General features: G+C 36.7%; 1 protein-coding gene across 2 annotated transcripts; it reads left to right on the forward strand.

Moving 5' to 3' along the window:
- Positions 1-1,700: 1,700 nt before the first annotated feature.
- On the forward strand, positions 1,701-6,051 carry LOC145086774 (uncharacterized). Of its 2 annotated transcripts, XR_013700629.1 has the most exons (5): positions 1,701-2,159; positions 3,599-3,638; positions 3,709-3,956; positions 4,031-4,340; positions 4,408-6,051. XR_013700629.1 is itself a non-coding variant. In XM_079024614.1 (4 exons), exons 1-4 carry the CDS (start codon positions 2,141-2,143, stop codon positions 4,156-4,158), a joined length of 435 nt encoding a protein of 144 aa, XP_078880740.1. In that variant the 5' UTR covers positions 1,701-2,140; the 3' UTR covers positions 4,159-6,051. The 2 variants fall into 2 exon arrangements, 1 of the variants encoding a protein (XP_078880740.1); XM_079024614.1 differs by having other exon boundaries at positions 4,031-6,051.
- The last annotated feature ends 11,656 nt before the right edge of the window (positions 6,052-17,707 follow it).

Consider the following 17,707-nt stretch of genomic DNA (forward strand, 5'->3'; position numbering starts at 1 on the left):
TGTATATATATATATATATATATATATATATGCTCGTTTTGGCTCGCGAGCCCATTAATTGAAGCTCGGCTCGAGCTCGTTTAATAAATGAGCCTCATGTTTAGGTTCGAGCTCGGCTCAAGCTCGTTTAATTCGATCTCGAGCCGAACTTTTAACGAGTCGATCCCGAATAATTCAGAAATAGCTCGGTTCGCTTACACACTAAACTTAAGCCACTTTATATTATTCTTTAGACAAAACTGCAAAAATGGTCCCTGTGGTATGCATTTTTTTGGGGGTTTAGTCCAAACTACGACTTTTTTTGGATTGGTGGTCCTTTTGGCTATGTTTATACGTAGATTTGGTCCCTTGTAAAGTTGAAATGACTGTAATGCCCTTCTGGTATATTTTTTTTATGTTTTTTCTATTTAATTAAAATGAAAAAGAAAATAAATAATTAATTTGGGCCCTTCTCTCTCTCTCTCTCTCTCTTGTGACCACTGGAGAAACCAAACACAGAGACCGGAGGCTGCTGCCTCTAATCAACCTATCCAGCCCCTCCTCTCGTGTGTTAAATAGCAAACCTAAACACCCTTTGATCGATCATTAAGTCCACTGAAAACAGGCCTCGATCACAATAGCTCTGTAAGCCTTGTTTGCCGGAGAAGAAGAGCCGGCGAGTACTGTCGGGTCCCTCCCTATCTTCACCCGTTTCGACTCAGAAGAAACCCTCATTCGCCCTTCTTTACTTCTCCGTCGATCTCAGGTAACACCTCCTCATTTTTTTGTGCAAAACAGATCTGAAAACTACCAAGCAGCGCCACCGCTTATAGCAGTGTTAGAGACTCCTCTGGTAAATTTTGTTTCAGTTTAGATCCGGGTAGGGACTCTCGCCCCTTCGTCTCCTTAGAGACTTGCACCGTCGCCCCTTTTAATTTGTTATGATTTATATATCCGGTTCATCTTCAAATATGGTAGTTGTGCTCTAGTTTTCTGCAAGTGGGTATGACACTAAAGCATATAACGAAGCATTGGCAAAAGTCTATATTATGGGTTAGAGCAGGTGGGTTTTTTGTAGTTTTTATTAAAGGAACTATTCTCATGTTAGATTTCATAATTAAGTTTTCTTGATTGTTCCAGACATTATTTCAAGTTTCAGGTGTTCGTTTCCTGTTGTGGTGATGTAATATTAGTGGTGGTGGTGGTTGTGGTGAAGAATAGTATGATGAATTCACATACAGGATACTAGATCCAGCCGATCCTAATATTTACCAAGATACCCAGTAAAGATGATGTTGTTAAAATCGAGTTATTAGAGGAGCATACATGTGTGATATCGCATATGGGGAATAATTTGATTGAAGAAAAGGGAGTATTTTGATGCTGGGTTTAAGAGAAGAAGCGTTAATGGTCATCAGCATGTGTGTGTGTGTGTGTGTGTGAGAGAGAGAGAGAGAGGCCCTTTTTTATTTTTTTAATTGTTAAAATAAATAAATAAATATTAAAATTTAAGAATAATGAAAGAAAAATGAAAAATAAATACCCCAAGGGTATTATAGTCATTTCAGTTTTTGGAGGGACCATTTTCACATACAAACCACTCCAAAAGGACTACGAAACCAAAAAAGTCACTGTTTGGACTAAAACCCCAAAATTTTGCATACCACAGGGACCATTTTTGCAATTTTGTCTATTCTTTATACTATTTACTATCGTTGAGGGTGAGTCTAAAACTGTCCGTTTAGTCTCAGCAGGTTTCTGCCCTTCCGCCGTCGTCCCCATGATTCCTCCTCCTTCTCTCCACGTTCACAGTCGGTCGGTTGTCTCCTTCCCCAACCATTCAATTGGTTTCCTTCAAGAACTGAAAATCGGTTTTATTGAAGAACTGCAACACACTATTGCTAGAAATCAACCAGTTTCCGTATACTGTACTGGATTCCTAGCTCCACAGAAAACACCTTTCTTCTCCACGTTCGCACTTCTTCGTTCTTCTAAACTGTCTAAGCGGTTACCATAGGCGACTATATAATCTCAGGCAGACAACCGACCTTGCTTACTGAAAATTGAAGATTGAAGATAAGGGCTTGAACCCTAATTTCACTTCTTCATATTACGAGCTCTATCTCCTGTTGCGCCTCCTATATCTCCATGGTCGTCATCAATGGCTGACTTCTCTTCAGGTATTCCCTAATTCTACCTACTAATGCTTCTTTTTGGTCTGAAATTTCCTCTATAATTCATATACTTCCCATCGATTTCTCTCTTCACACCATTCGAATATCAACATTTTCCCTGTCTTGATTTAAGTTCCAATTTTAGCTTCTGGCTTGGATAGAAATTCTTAAAGGTTAATAGGTTTTGTTTTGAGATTGTTATGATTTTCTACTTTAATAACTAATACCAAAGTGATAATTTTGATTTTTAACTTCTTATTACTTGATAAAAATTGAAATGGTAATTTCATTTTAAGACAACAACGTTCAGGTGTTCGATATTTTTTCACTTCTATTTATGAAGATTTAATTTCGTGTTTATCTGGTGTAGCAATTGCAACAATCAATTTCTCAAAGAAAAATGCTAAGATTTAGATCTATAAGGTCGTCCCTAATGGTAATTTGGTCTCAGTTTTTGAACATAACATACAAATTTACATTTCCTTTTTTCACACAAAACCACATTATAGTTCATTTTTCCTTCAAAGAATCAGAAAAAACCATCTGTCTTTCTGCAAAATCTCTATGTCCAGGACAATATTTGCAAGGGTCGTTTTTCGAAGATTTTGGCAAGATGTTTCAAGGTTTTTGGTGAAAGGAAATGTGTGTGTGTTTTTTTTTTTTTTTTTTTTTTTTTTTTTTTTTTTTTTTTTAAATTGGATAAAGTTAAAGGACCATTATCTGCTTATCTATAAATGGTATAAATGTAAGTGTTCATAATTTCAATGTATCACAATTAACAGTCTTCATCTTGACAAAATACCTACTTTTCATTATAACTATTAAAAGTGCTTTGGAGATTCTAATGAATTTAATTTTAAGTTTGACAACAAGTTGTTGGTATTAAAGGTAACTAAATTACAACTATTTCTATTTTTAACTTTATGATATGCATTGCTTTCACATATTTTTCTCACAATGGAGGATATCTCAAACTAAAATCGGATAATTTCTCAAAACTAAAATAAACAGTCCCCTCACTCGCACTTGCATGGAAAAAGTTTAATTTTTTTAAAATTATTACTAAATTACTTTTATACGGTACAGATTGGTATTCAAATGATTTGTTTTTATATTGTTCAACATGTCCACCGGACGGGTATAACACTAGTTTATAATTATTCTAAACGGTTAAAATGCAATAAATGGCAAATGACTTGATATTTTTTTAAATTTTGGCATAGTGTTAAGAAATCTCCTGAAGTGTTAATATCATAATTTTTTATATCAAAACTATTATATACTGCTTTTGATGTCATGTGCGAGTGATGAAAAGTGGAGGAATGTGAATGACAAATCTCGGAAATCAAAACTCAAAATTAATCCAAAAGAGGGGAAATGAAATCGAACCAAAATAGTTGAATTACTTCCAAAAGTAATTCTTATTACCGTTCATGCTTTTGCAGTTTACAATGTGCAGCAACTCAAGCTTGTCACAGAACACTGGTGATACTTGTTTTTTTCTTATTTATGATTCTTACATTGGTTATGATTCTTATTCCTATCTATTGTTTAGGTTTGACAACAATGGTGGCAATAAAGGTTGCAGTGGCAGTGGTGGTGGCCACCGCGGTGGAAGTGGCAGTGGTGGTGACCACCGTGGTAGTAGTGGTGGTCACCGCGGTGGAAGTGGCAGTGGCGACAACGGTGGTGACCATCGTGGTGTCAGTGGTAGTGGCGGCAACGGTGGTGGTGGCAAAGGCTCTGGCCGTGGTGGTGACCGCTGCGGTGGCTCTTATGGTGGTGGCGGACGCCGTAGTAGCGGTAAGAGATTGTTTTTTTCCTTAAATGTTTGATCTTTGCTTCATATCAAACTAACATTGCTTTAACCGCTGAAGTCACTGAGAAATTATTTGCTGATTATGCTCTACCGCTTGGGAGAGCTGAGGTGGGAGACATTGTTGCACCACGAGTGGGGCTGCACAAAGGCAAACATCGGAGGGTTATCAATATCGAAGGGGGGTAAAATGCATGTCGAACTACAGAGTGGGAGGAAGCCAATATTGAGTTGCAAGCGTTTAAATTTTTTTTTTTGTTTATTATAGAACTATGCATTCTTATTACATAGTTAAAAGAATATTGGCTCACAATTTTTATAGATAGCAAGTCCACTGCTTTGGAGATCATTAAGAAAAAGCCAAAGGGCAGGTACTTGTTTTTGTTTAATTTTTATGTTAAGGTTTTTATCTTACTTATGATTTGTTCTTTTGTTTAGTGTTGGCAGCACTTGTGGTACCAAGGTTAAATGCCACCGTGGTGGTCCTGGTGATGGAGGTGGAGGCCATGATGATCATGGTGGTTTCAGTGGAGGAAATGCCAAACTTCGCAAGCTTCACTAATAATGTAGAATTTGGAGAAAAGAATTAGTTTTGATCAAAGTGAGATCTAGTACTTTTTTTTTATTTGTTTGTGTTCTTAATCATATTATACCTTAAATTTAGATTGTGGTTTTCTATGATCCTAAAACAATCCCATTTTTACCATTTTGAATTTTGCCAAAAATCCCTTTTTGACCAAAATTTTCTTATTTTATTCAATTTTTACTTACAAAATGCTTATTTTGCATCATTTTTTATATGATACCAAAATTTAGAAAACGACTTCTAAATTATAAGTTATTTTTGTGTTATAAAAATATTTTTTTAACCTATTTTTTATAAGACAAAAATAGCTTATAATTTAGAAGCTGTTTTCTAAGTTTTGACATCATATAAAAAATGGTGCAATATAAGTATTTTGTAAGTAAAAATTGAATAAAATGAGGAAATTTTGGTCAAAAGGGATTTTTGGCAAAATTCAAATGGTAAAAATGAGATTGTTTTAGGGATCATAGAAAACGACAATCTAAGTTTAGGGTATAATATGATTAAGAACACAAACAAATATAAAAAGTACTAGATCTCAATTTGATGAAAACTAATTCTTTTCTCAAAATTCTACATTATTAGAGAACCTTGGAACGTTTGACATCCCCGCCACTGAAACCACTATGATCATCATGGCCTCCACCTCCATCACCGGGACCACCACGGCGGCGTTTAACCTCGCTACCACAAGTGCTACCACCACTAAACAAAAGAACAAATCATAAGTAAGATAAAGACCTTAACATAAAAATTAAACAAAAACAAGTATCCGCCCTTCAGCTTTTTCTTATTGATCTCTAAAGTAGTCGACTTGCTATCTGCAGAAACTGAGGACCAATATTATTTTAACTATGTAATAAGAAGGCATAGTTCTATAATAAGCAACAAAAATTTAAGCACTTGTAACTCAATACTGGCTTCCTCCCACTCTATAGTTCGACATGCATTTTACCCTCTTCGATACCGATAACCCTCCCATGTTTGCCATTGTGCACCCCTGCTCGTGGTGCAACAGTGTCTCCCACCTCAGCTCTCCTGAGCGGTAGAGCATGATCAAAAAATAATTTCTTGGTGACTTCAGTGGTTAAAATAAGGTTAATTGATATGAAACAAGGATCAAACATTTAAGATAAAAAACAATCTCTTACCGCTACTGCGGCGGCCGCCACCGCCATAAGAGCCACCGCAGCGGCCAAAGCCCTTGCGACCGCGGTGGCCACCACCGCTGCCGCCACTGCCAATGCCACCATTTTTGTCAAACCTAAACAATAGATAGGAATAAGAATCATAAATAAGAAAAATACAAGTATTACCAGTTTTCTATGACAAGCTTGAGTTGATGCACATTGTAAACTGCAAAAGCATGAACGGTAATAAGAATAGAATGAACGGTAAACATATCATCTTCTAGGTTCCTATTGGTCTTCATCGGTTATAGTGATACTAATTATTTTTTAGTTTCAAACAAGTAATAATATCTTGATTTTGTGATTTACCTGGCTTAACATATCAATTTTCCATTATGTGGGGTTTTATTTTGAAATCCCAATTGTTCCAAGGGGCCAAGCATTTCTTGTGATGATTCTTCTACAAACTTGGACCATCCAACATTTCAATTTCAAAATTTGTTAGTTTGCTTGGATGCATGTTCCTGTTTAGTATTTGTGTTGTTTCTCACGGTGACCGAATAATTTGGATGTAAGAAATGACAAATTACAAATGTTGAAATGACCAATTGCAAAATTAAATTGAATAAACATATGGCAACATGGTTAATAGGTGGATACTGCAAGCAAATGTAAGAAAACAAACCTTTCAAATCATGAACTAACCAATAAGTGATTGTTTGTTGTCTTATGTTGCACCTTAATTTACTATTTATAATATGAAATGAATTATGTTTTTTTTTTTTTTTTTTTTTTTTTTTTTTTTTTTTTTTCTATAATGTGTCTTTAAGCTATATTAAAAACTTGTATTCTTGATATATTACTAATATTAGGTTATAACTCGTGTGCTACACGGTTGATTTTTTTTATTTGTATTGTTAGCATTCCGCTTTCAATTTTCCTTATTATAGCCATGCACTTTGAAACACGATATCTTACATGTTACGTTTAAAAATAATTAAAGTAGGTTTTATTTCTTGCTATAACAGTGACCTGTCTATTTGAGTGTGTATGTGGCTATGATTTACCAATAAACAAAAGTAGAATTGTATAACCGTGGTCACATTTAATAAAGTTATAGCAATTTTTAAATAAAAAAGACCATTTTTTCTATCTGTATTTGTAACTTATTTCTTAGGGACCTCATATGTAAAATTTTAATTTATAAGGACTGCTTATGTAATTATGTATTACCAGTATATTAGTTTCTGTGATAACATTTAAATTATTTTAGCATTCCACTTTCACTTTTTCATATTATAGCACTATACTTTCAAAATTTATCTTGCATGTAAAACTGAAAGTGGAATGCTAACAATATTAAATGTCATCATGGAAACTAATATTCTACAAATACACAAAATAACAAAAATGTTCCTTATAACTTAAATATTCACATATAATGTTAAAAAAAAAAAAAAAAAAACTTAAAAAATAAAAATAAAAAATAAAAATGATACCAAATTATAGTATTGTACTTTCAAAGTAAAATACCAATGTTGTGATTTCACTACCAAAGAATCCCCCTTGTTTTGTTGAGTTTCCCAAATTACCCCTAGATTGCATCTGTCTAAGTAGCTTTTAAGTATAGAACAATTACCCTAAGCTTAAAGAAAACCAAGTAGCATTAACAAGGATGCATGACAACAAAACATTAGTCAAAACGTGTTGAGTTTTATTTATTACTTTTTATATATAACATTTAGTCTCATAATGATATAAATTACAATCTTTTTTCCAAGTTAATTCATACTACCTGACATAAGTCAGTAACAATAAAATGATTATAACTTTTTGCTTTGAATTGTCCAAACCCCTGCCATCTCATCCGAAATTGACCATATGTATTAGTAATCCGACTAAAAGTGCACAAATCTTATTTAATGTATGATTACCATAATATAAGCATGAGATAGTCCTTTTAGTATGTAATTCAAGTCCAACCAAAATAACTACAAGTTATATATAAATAAGGTTTAGAGAGAGCGAGAGAGACGTCAAATACATGTTTATCAAATTAAGCATCCTTTCTTTTTGGAAAAATAAGTTTTCTAAGAAAAATGTTTTTTTCAAATGCAAATTTAAAAGACAATAGAAACATATTGACCCAACATGATGGGATGCTATGCATAGTTGTCGCATTTTGGGTTGCAAAATTGTTGATTAAATTTTGCAATATAAAATGCAAATGTTATATGCACTAATTAAGTATGGTGCGACCAAACTGGCATCTCAGTTGATAAAATGTCACACTTAAATTAAAAATTGATCGTGAAACTCAAGCAATGAAGTTCGTTAAAACAAAACTTACAATAAATTATTAAATTTTCAATTAGTCAATTACATTAAAAGATCAGTAGAATCAAATATGTTCATGTCCTAATCACTTCTTTGCTATTGCGGTTTGTTTGAATAAAAACTGAAATAAATAATTACCAAAATAATGTAATAGGAGATAAATCAAAATTGAACATCATTATGTAGCTAGAAGTAAATCGAATAGAACCAAAATTCTAGCAACTATTATCTACTTCATTATAAATTGATAAATAAAGTCTAATAAACAATCTTTCTACATTAATCCGGTAGCTGCTACAGGTATCATCAGCAATTGTAATATCAATCCTATAAAGCCTAACATAATAGGGTCAATCATTAAGATTATTATCCGGAATTTAATAATCACATAAAAAATATATATAATAAATGATTTAGCATAAATAAATAAACAATAATATTCAAATCTATGTTCAAATTTATATGTATAAATAATAAAATAAGCAAATAATATTTAGATTGTAAATTAATATTTTGGCTAACTTTGCTCGTTTATATGTATGTTTTAGTGGAATAAATTCTATAAATTCATCAATAAAATGGTTATGTCAATCTTTCTTAGTTATCATGTTTTAGAATGTGATTAGCATTTCAAATTACTTTAAACCCTCATAAGACTTTTATAACAAAAAAAGTTTTTATTTTCTAATATTATTATATTACTTGATAATCATAAGAATCGATAACCTTTAAGGTTGTGATAATGGGAAAAAATTTGGAGTGTGATAGTATTGTATATTGAAATTAGATTGATAATCCGAAAGACATCAAGGAATTGCTATTCTTATTGAAACTGAAAGTTCAATGCTATAAAAGATTCAACTTACTTTTATTTTAAAGCCATATTAAGTTTCTTTATAGCTACAATATTTAATAGTATTATCAAGGAATCCTTCAATTTCAAATGGTTTGAGTTTACACTTCCTGTTTGGTATTGCAAACTTTTTCTATCATCAGCGAGGCATTATATGAAAAATTACTTTCACTACTGAATTTAGTATATATTAAGAGTGGATATATATAATTTAGAATTTACAAAACATAAACTTACTGGTCCTAGCTTCTTAGGTCACAATCCTGAACCAAACAATCATTTCAAGGCTGATAAAGATGATTGCACTTGCGTAAAAAACGTGAGACATTTCACCGAACTTGGAGTGCATGTTCTATTAACCCACTAATAAAATTATAAACTCGTATTTTGTACGTAACCTGAAGAAGAATACAAAAAACATTAGGTTCTCAAACACAAATGATAATTAAAGTGGAAACGTACCTACCTGGGTAGAGGTTTATTACTTTATGTGAAATCACTATTTTTCAGAAGATGAAATGAAGGGACATAATAGTCGTACATCTCAAAATTCATAAAGATGTTCTCAAACAAAATGCAATTTGAGTAATTTGGAGCATTTCATCAAACATGTTATGGGTATTATAGAATTATGTAAGAGAACTTACCGGCTTTGGGGATCCACACTACCCACCCTTTTGAACCAACCAAATAAAAAACGATTAACAACTATATTTATTAGCAACACAGATGTTAATGAGGGAGAGAGTGAGAAAAGTATGACATGGGAATGATCTCACCCACTCCTCAATCACTTAGAACCTTCACACGGATTTTAACATAAAAACGAAACACCTTCAACCAGATTCTCTCTAACAATTCGCATATGCAAAAATCGAAACCTTCAATTGGATTCACTATAACCATTCACCTACAAAAAATCAAATTGACTTCAATCTTGTCTCCGTTAGAATAGAAAGTGAGAGAGTTGTGAGAAATGAGTTATACAAAGAGATGAAATTAAAGTGAGTCTATACACATAAATCGAAGAAAAAAATTCAGCATGCACACTAAAATTATGAATTTTGTGCTATAAATATGTAGTAGTCGTTGTCAACTGTGTGAATGGAGTATAGTTGTGGCAGAGGCGGTTTAGGGATTGGGAGAAACGAAGATGAAGGAATCGTAACTGAAATTTTAAGAAGTGAATTGACCGAGATTTATAGGATTCTGTTTAATTAAGGAGACGTTTACAAGGACTGTGAAATTGGAATTTAAAATTGAAGCTGAATTAGAGGGATTACAATGTGAAATTCAAATTTAAATGTATAATTGAAACATCCCAAAAATACGGTCTAAAAATTTCGTTTTAAATCATTTAAGAAAAAACATAATTCATCAAACATTATAATAAAAATCATAAGTCATGTATCCCAAAACATCATATCAAAATACTGTATCAAAATCACATGTTCAAATATCAGAGTCTAAACATCCCAGACTGAACAAATGGTTTGTGCACCGCAATCATCTCGAGCTCTTCCCCTGGCTAGCAGAAGTACCTGAAACCAAAACTAAAAATTGTAAACACAAAGATTAGTGAGCTCCCCAAAGTACCACATAGCATACACATAATCACATAATAACATCTATTGGTCTTTACCCACTACATCGGGCCCCGCCCGACATCGGACCGAAGTCCGGTATACATATAACATATCAACAAGCATATAACATGAACATATAAACATTCCTCGGGATTTCCCTGACATCAGACCGAAGCCCATAACACATAACACATAATATATAAGCTAAACATTCCTCGAGCTTGCCCCAGCATCGGACCGAAGTCCAGAACACATAACACATAACATTTAAGCTAAACATTCCTCGGGCTTGCCTCGGCATCGGAACGAAGTCCGGAACATATAAACAAACACATGAAAGAATCACGAAGACATCAAGCATCCAAACATTCCTCGGGCTTGCCCCGACATAAGACCGAAGTCCGGAAACATACAATCTACATTGGGCTAACCTCAACATTGGAACTAAGTCCGGAATACGCTAACATACATAAACGGGCCTACATTGGTGCCTTTGACCCAATCCTACTGGAGGAAAACAACCTCACACTGTTGAAGTCCCGCGGACAAAACTCTAGCTGTTGGATGACAGATTCCCGATTGTCAACATCAAAATAAAACCCAATTAATAATTGGGCTCCAACACATAATCATAAGTCCATGCTTGGGTAAAAGACTACTTTACCCCTAACTTAGCTTGATTCAAGCCCAAGGCCCAATCCAAAGGCCTAAAAGTCAAACAATGAAAGAAAGCCCAACATATGGCCCAATTTTCTAAATTGGGCCCAAACCTCTACATGGTCTTACCCTAAAGTCCCAACCATTTATTCTAGTCCAAACATTTGTGTAACTTCCATAATCAGAAAGACCAAGAAAGGAAAGGAAAACCCTAAGTCAAAGGGGTCTACTCGTCGAGTCCAGGGTGGAACTCGATGAGTCCGAGCGGGATCCGGGTCGAAGAGTAAGTGACCGGCTTGACGAGTCGGAGAGTGGACTCGGCGAGTCCGGTCTGGTTTGGGAAACCCTAAGTTCGGGACTTGGTGCCCTATTTAAACGTCTCATTCTCTTCCTTAGGGTTCCTTTACAGTCTCTCTCACCTAGAATACCGAACCCTAGCCATCATATCCATTTTTGAGCAAGATCTAGCCTTGGTGAAGTGATTTGAATCTTGGAAGAGAAGGAGGTTCATAGTGGTGCAAGAGGAAGCCTTCGATACAGAGTTGGTGTGACTTTTCAGATCCTTTGAGGTAATAAGCTAACCTTATTGCATTTAGATCTATCTTATGATTGAGATTTGGGCATTTTGAGTATGGAGGAGGTTTAGTTCGAGTTTGGAGTAGATTTGAGGTTGCTACCTCAGATCTAGGCTACTAAGGATCCAAAAAGCCATAAAGTTTATGCCAATAAGTTGTTGGTGAAGCCCCTTTGTCACAAACCCTAGCCCTAGAGTGTTTTAAGCCCATATCTCTTTGGTTTCACGTAAAGTTTGCAACTTTACGTGAGGAATAGACTTGGGAAGAGTGGATCTATGAGTTGGAGCCCCTGCATGGCTCGAAAAGCCACTGTATGGATTAAGAACTGAAGCGACTCGGCGAGTCACATGGGTGGACTCGGTGAGTTGGATGAAGATGAACATGGACTCGACGAGTTGGAAGAACAACTCGGCGAGTCTGTTGAAGATTATCATGGACTCGACGAGTCTGTTCTTGGGCTCGGAGAGTCAGGTCGCGAAACACTAACCCCTTCTGGTTAAGGCTCAGATCAGTGAGTTGGACAGGATGGGACTCAGAGTCTTGGGGTGACTCGGAGAGTTGGGTCGCATTATGAGAGTTCTGAGTATATTTACTCGACGAGTCAAAGGACCGACTCGGCAAGTACAGTCAGCCATGAAGATTGACTTTGACCAGAGTTGACTTAGTTTGGCTTCTAGAGTTCAGTTTGGAACTAAGTGATATATGTATTGGTATTGGTAGCTTGGGGAGCTACTGGAGCAGCGGTCTAGAGAATTGTTGGTCAGCAGCAAGAGGATTATCAGCAAGTTCAGCAGTGCAGGTGAGTTTCCCTTTGTGTGAATGGGTCTACGGCCACAATGCCGGTCCATGTAGTTATGAGCAGGAAGACCCGGGGGCTAGCCCTAGGCACTGCTTGCTAGTATGATATTCAGGATCAAGGTCTGATGTCGGGCGGGTGCCCAAGGAATGGTTTGCATGATAGAGTATACTTGTTGTCTGTGTGATGCATGTACGTGCCTGGTAGGAAGGTGAGTGTGGGCGAGGTCCCGTATCTCACCAATAGTAGAGTATGGACAGTGTTCCATATCTCATTAGTAGCAGAACAGGGGCGAGACCCGAGATAGGTATGGAGTGAGTGTGGGCGTGGGCCCGTATCTCACTCACAGTAAGAGCTTGGATGGGGTTCCATAACTCACTAGTGACAGGATAGGGCGAGGCCTTAGGACAGAAATACGGTAGGGTATGTTCAGTTATGTGTTATATGCTATTTGTATTATGTGGTTAGCGGGCTAGGCCCAGAGACAGGTGGGGCCTAAGAGAAACAAAGCTGTATCCAAGCGGGGCTCGAAGCCAGGCGGGGCCTGGAGCGGCAGGGCCCGAGGTATGGGGCAAGGCCCGAAATAGCGGGCGTGGCCCAGTATATGCTGTATGTGTTTGTACAGGCTATGTGGTAGGTTGGGGAACTCACTTGGCTTCATGCTTATGGTTTTCAGTTTTGATTTCAGGTACTTCCGGTAGCGGAGGGAAGAACTCAGGGTGATCGCACGGCACACACCATTGAATAGTCAGCCTGGGATGTTTTACTCTGATAATGAAAATATGTATTTGGAATTAATACTCTGAATTATGTTATGGTTTATGATATGTTTTTATGAATATGGTTTTAGTAATTAATTTAAGAAAAATTTTTGGTACGGATTTTGGGACGTTACAATTTGGCATTCCAATAGTCGAACATCTCATAATCATCAAGGCCCAGTTATGGCCCATCTATGGCCCAATTTTCCAAATTGGGCCTAAACCTTTCCAATGGGCCTTATCCTAAAGCCCAACCTAAATGTTCTAGTCCATATACTTGTTAATAGTTGGCCCATCAAGATTCCATACATCTAGGCCCAACAAAAAGGCCCAACTCAAAACCCAACACAATTAGGGTTTTCACATGAAATGACGATTAGGGTTAATTAGAAACACTTAACCCATTAATGACTTAATCCGTTAAGTCCATCAATCTATGAGGTCAATCATACAGTATGGTCAGGCTTAATTCATAATTCCAATGCAATCATCCAAAATGTAGGTCCCGATAAGTCCAAATTAGAATATCCAAGATTAGGGTTTTCTAACCCTAATTAGGGTTTCCAACCCAAAATACGTCAATTAGGCCCAAAAGCTAAGTCTTTAAATCAATTAGGGTTTCATTAGGTCAACTAGGGTTTCACTAGGTCAACTAGGGTTTCATTAGGCCGGGCACCACCCAGTACCACCTCGGGTAGTGGTGGTCAACGGCGGCTCACAACGACAGCCACCACCTCGTGGTGGTGGTGGTTGCGATTCTAGATCCAAAAATGGGTCCAGTCACAAATAGCAATCCATTCACACTCAAATGCAAACCGCCACCCAACACGGCGGTTGGTGGCGGCCGCCATGACCTCACGGTGGTGGTGGTGGCGATTTCCTTGATTATTCCGGCCAAACTATAATTATACAACATAATGTTCCAAAATAAACACACACATAATATAACACACGCACACACATACACTCAGCCACCTTTGTGATGGCAGACGGTGGTCGGAGGTTCTAGCCACCACCTCACGGTGGTGGTGATGGCTCTCCTAGTTCCCGATCATGCAATACACACCAACACAACGCCTTAACTGAAAAATGGTCACAGCCACCCACCTAGTGCTGTACGACGATGAAAATAGCAACACTAATGGCAGCAACAACGGTGCTTACGGCGACAATGGGCCTATTGGGTTTTAAGCACTATAACACTCCTATGGTGCACATGCAACCCTAGATGCTTTGGATCTAAGTTTTCTCTAATTATACATGCAATTTCAATTTTGCAAAGCACACACCATAACTAGCATATAATTTGAGATATACAACATAAAACCAAGTTAGATGAATACCTCTTAGTGTAGCTTGTAGTTCTTGGCCTTTAAAAGCTTTAGCACCTAAAATGGGATGCCTGTAATCTGTCACAAACACCAAATGCAAAGGAGGCTTCTAAGAAGTGGCTATATAGCACCAAATCGGTTATGATTCTTCTTAAGAAAGCATGTAAGGGGGGGGGGGGGTTGGGGATTTTAGGGGTTAAGGGGATGCTTTTATAGTGTGGAAAAGACTAGGGTTTTGTCCATGCAAACCCTAATTCACCATGACCCTTCATATTTCTTAGGTTACATGAGTTAAACCTTCATGGACTATCGTATAGGTTTAGCCTATCCTAATAAACCATGGATCATTAGCCCAACTATAAGTATTTCTTATTTACTTAATCAGTCCCCGTAAATTTAATTAGTCTCTTTTGATCACTAAATTAATTCCAAATTAATTTTTGATCAATACTAATTAAATAATATGATTTCACAATTAATATATTATACTTCTAATATATTAATAAATCAACAATAACCTCTTCTCAAAAGTCCATCCTATCAAATTGCTTCGGTGAAGGCAACCCAAAAGGACCATGCTATTATTGGGTCAAGTACATACCAATTATAGTTATGGGCTTAGACACCTAATCCAATAGTCTCCTACTTGGATAAGTCTAACAACTATAAATGTCAATGCAACTTCAAAATTCGATTAGCAATCGTAGCTATCAAAAGCCATTGTCGAACTCTTACCTAGTCAGTGACGCGGCCTTTAGATAAGGGATCGTATAATCCTCTGTTCTTCAAGATATCATGCGGTCAAATACATGGAACATAGTCATACTTATTGTCCTACAGTTTGTTTCCCGATTTCTGATTTGTTTGACATAAAACTTAATTGAACACATCAATTGAGTCTTGACCGGGCCCGACACATAAGCCAAAAAAAAAATCATCAAGGGGCCCAAGATATCGCTTTTAATCCTTTCTAGGATAAAAGGAACATATAAACTTTGACTTATATTCTTGTACTACATACACGTTAAATCATAAACAACAATACGTTTTATAACATCAAGTTACTGATGCGTTTTCATACCATCAATGCACAACCAACTCGTAGTTAAGAACTCATATATCTTGGTTTGAAGACTATATGATATTATCATCTCACAATCACTCATGATGAATTCCATGAAGTGATTCATGTGAGCGTGGATTTAATCCATTACTCAAATCTTATTTCAAGAGTACTCATGAATGTTGTAGCATAATTTTGCTATGTCTAACATCTTAGACAATCTACAAGCCAATTCATGACAGTCTAGCCTCATAACCTACTTCCAAAGTATGGTCGACTGTGGATAGTTTGAATAATCTTATTATTTCGGAAGTCAAAACATGCAAAAGTCAAACAATAGTAAACAATTGACACAAGATAGTAACTTTACTTATAAATAAAACTCCTTTTATTAAATCATCAAATGTCAATTACATTTTAACTATTTACAAGTTTCTAAATATTTATCTAATCACTAAAACTAATATCATCCTTTAGCCCAATGCTCCTTGCATGTTGCAAGTGCTTAACCCTACTCAGTCCCTTCGTAAGGGGATCTGTTGGGTTATCCTATGACGATACCCTCTTTACCACGAGGAGTCCTTCTACTCGATGTCTTATGAAGTGGTATTTTTTGTCGATATTCCTGGATCTTCCATGATATCTCGGTTCCTTGGTTAAGGTGACCGCTCTTTCATTATCGCATAAAATCTCCACAGGCTCCTTTCTGGATGGTACAAGTCCAAGGTCTTTGATGAAAATTTTCAACTATATCGCCTCCTTCGATGCTTCGCTCGCTGCTATATACTCGGATTCACATGTTGAATCAACTAAAGTCTCCTGCTTGGAACTTTTCCATGTAACTGATCCTCCATTTAGGGTAAACACCCAACCTGACTGAGAGCGTAAATTATCTCTGTCGGTCTGAAAACTGGTGTCACAATACCCTGTCACTCTCAAGTCATCACTCCCACTGAGGGTAAGGACCCAGTCCTTATTCCTTCGTAGGTACTTAAGAATGCTCTTTACTGCAGTCCAGTGAGATTTACCAAGATTCCCTTGATATCGACTAACCATGCTCAAAGAAAAAGCCACATCAGGGCGAGTACACGTCATAACATACATGATTGAGCCGACAACGGAGGCTTATGGCACTTGACTCATATCCGCTATTTTTTAATCAGTTCTCGGAATCTGAGCCTTGCTCAATTTGGTATTACTCTGGATAGGTAAGTCACCTTTCTTAGAATTCTCCATGTTGAAATGCTTCAACACCTTATCCAAGTAGGTACTTTGACTAAGTCCTATTAGTCTTTTACTCATGTTTCTCAATATCCTTATTCCTAGAATGTAAGCAGCTTACCAAAGGTCCTTCATGGAAAAACACTTCCCAAGCCAGGAATTAACCTCCTACAAGGTTGGGATGTCATTTCCTATGAGCAATATGTCATCTACATACAATACCAGAAAGCTAACTTGTAACGACCCAATTTTCATGACTAAAAATTTCTTTTAAAACATTACTAAAACCACATTTATAAAAACCGTATCATAAGTCATAACATAATTTCATAGTATTAATTTCAAACATAAAATTATTATCAGAGTAAAACATCCCAGGCTAACTGACTATGGTGTGTGCACTGCAACCTCTCCGAGCTCTTCTTTTGAAAACTGAGTACCTGAAACCAAAAACTGAAACCGTAAGCACGAAGCTTAGTGAGCTCCCCCAAAGTACCACATACCATACAAACATATAAAGCACATACTGGGCCTTGCCCACTGCATCGGTCCGAGGTCCGGACTAACTGGGGCCTTGCCCCCTGCATCGGACCGAAGTCCGGACTAACCGGGGCCTTGCCCCCTGCATCGGACCGAAGTCCGGAAACTGACTGGGACCTTGTCCCCTGCATCGGACCGAAGTCCGAAAACTGACTTGGACCTTGTCCCCTGCATCGGACCGAAGTCCGGACTAACTGGGGCCTTGCCTTCTGAAATCAGACCGAAGTCCGGAACTGACTGGGACCTTGTCCCCTGCATCGACCGAAGTCCAGATTAACTGCATCAGACCGAAGTTCGGAACT

The sequence above is a fragment of the Lactuca serriola genome, chromosome 2 (assembly GCF_051521515.1).
Source record: "Lactuca serriola cultivar US96UC23 chromosome 2, Lser_US96UC23_V15, whole genome shotgun sequence".
NCBI lineage: Eukaryota > Viridiplantae > Streptophyta > Magnoliopsida > Asterales > Asteraceae > Lactuca > Lactuca serriola.

Coding starts and splice junctions, on each gene's coding strand:
- LOC145086774 (XM_079024614.1), top strand. Junction 3,639..3,708: donor AAGCTTGTCACAGAACACTG/GTGATACTTGTT, acceptor TCTATTGTTTAG/GTTTGACAACAATGGTGGCA. Junction 3,957..4,030: donor TGGCGGACGCCGTAGTAGCG/GTAAGAGATTGT, acceptor TAACCGCTGAAG/TCACTGAGAAATTATTTGCT.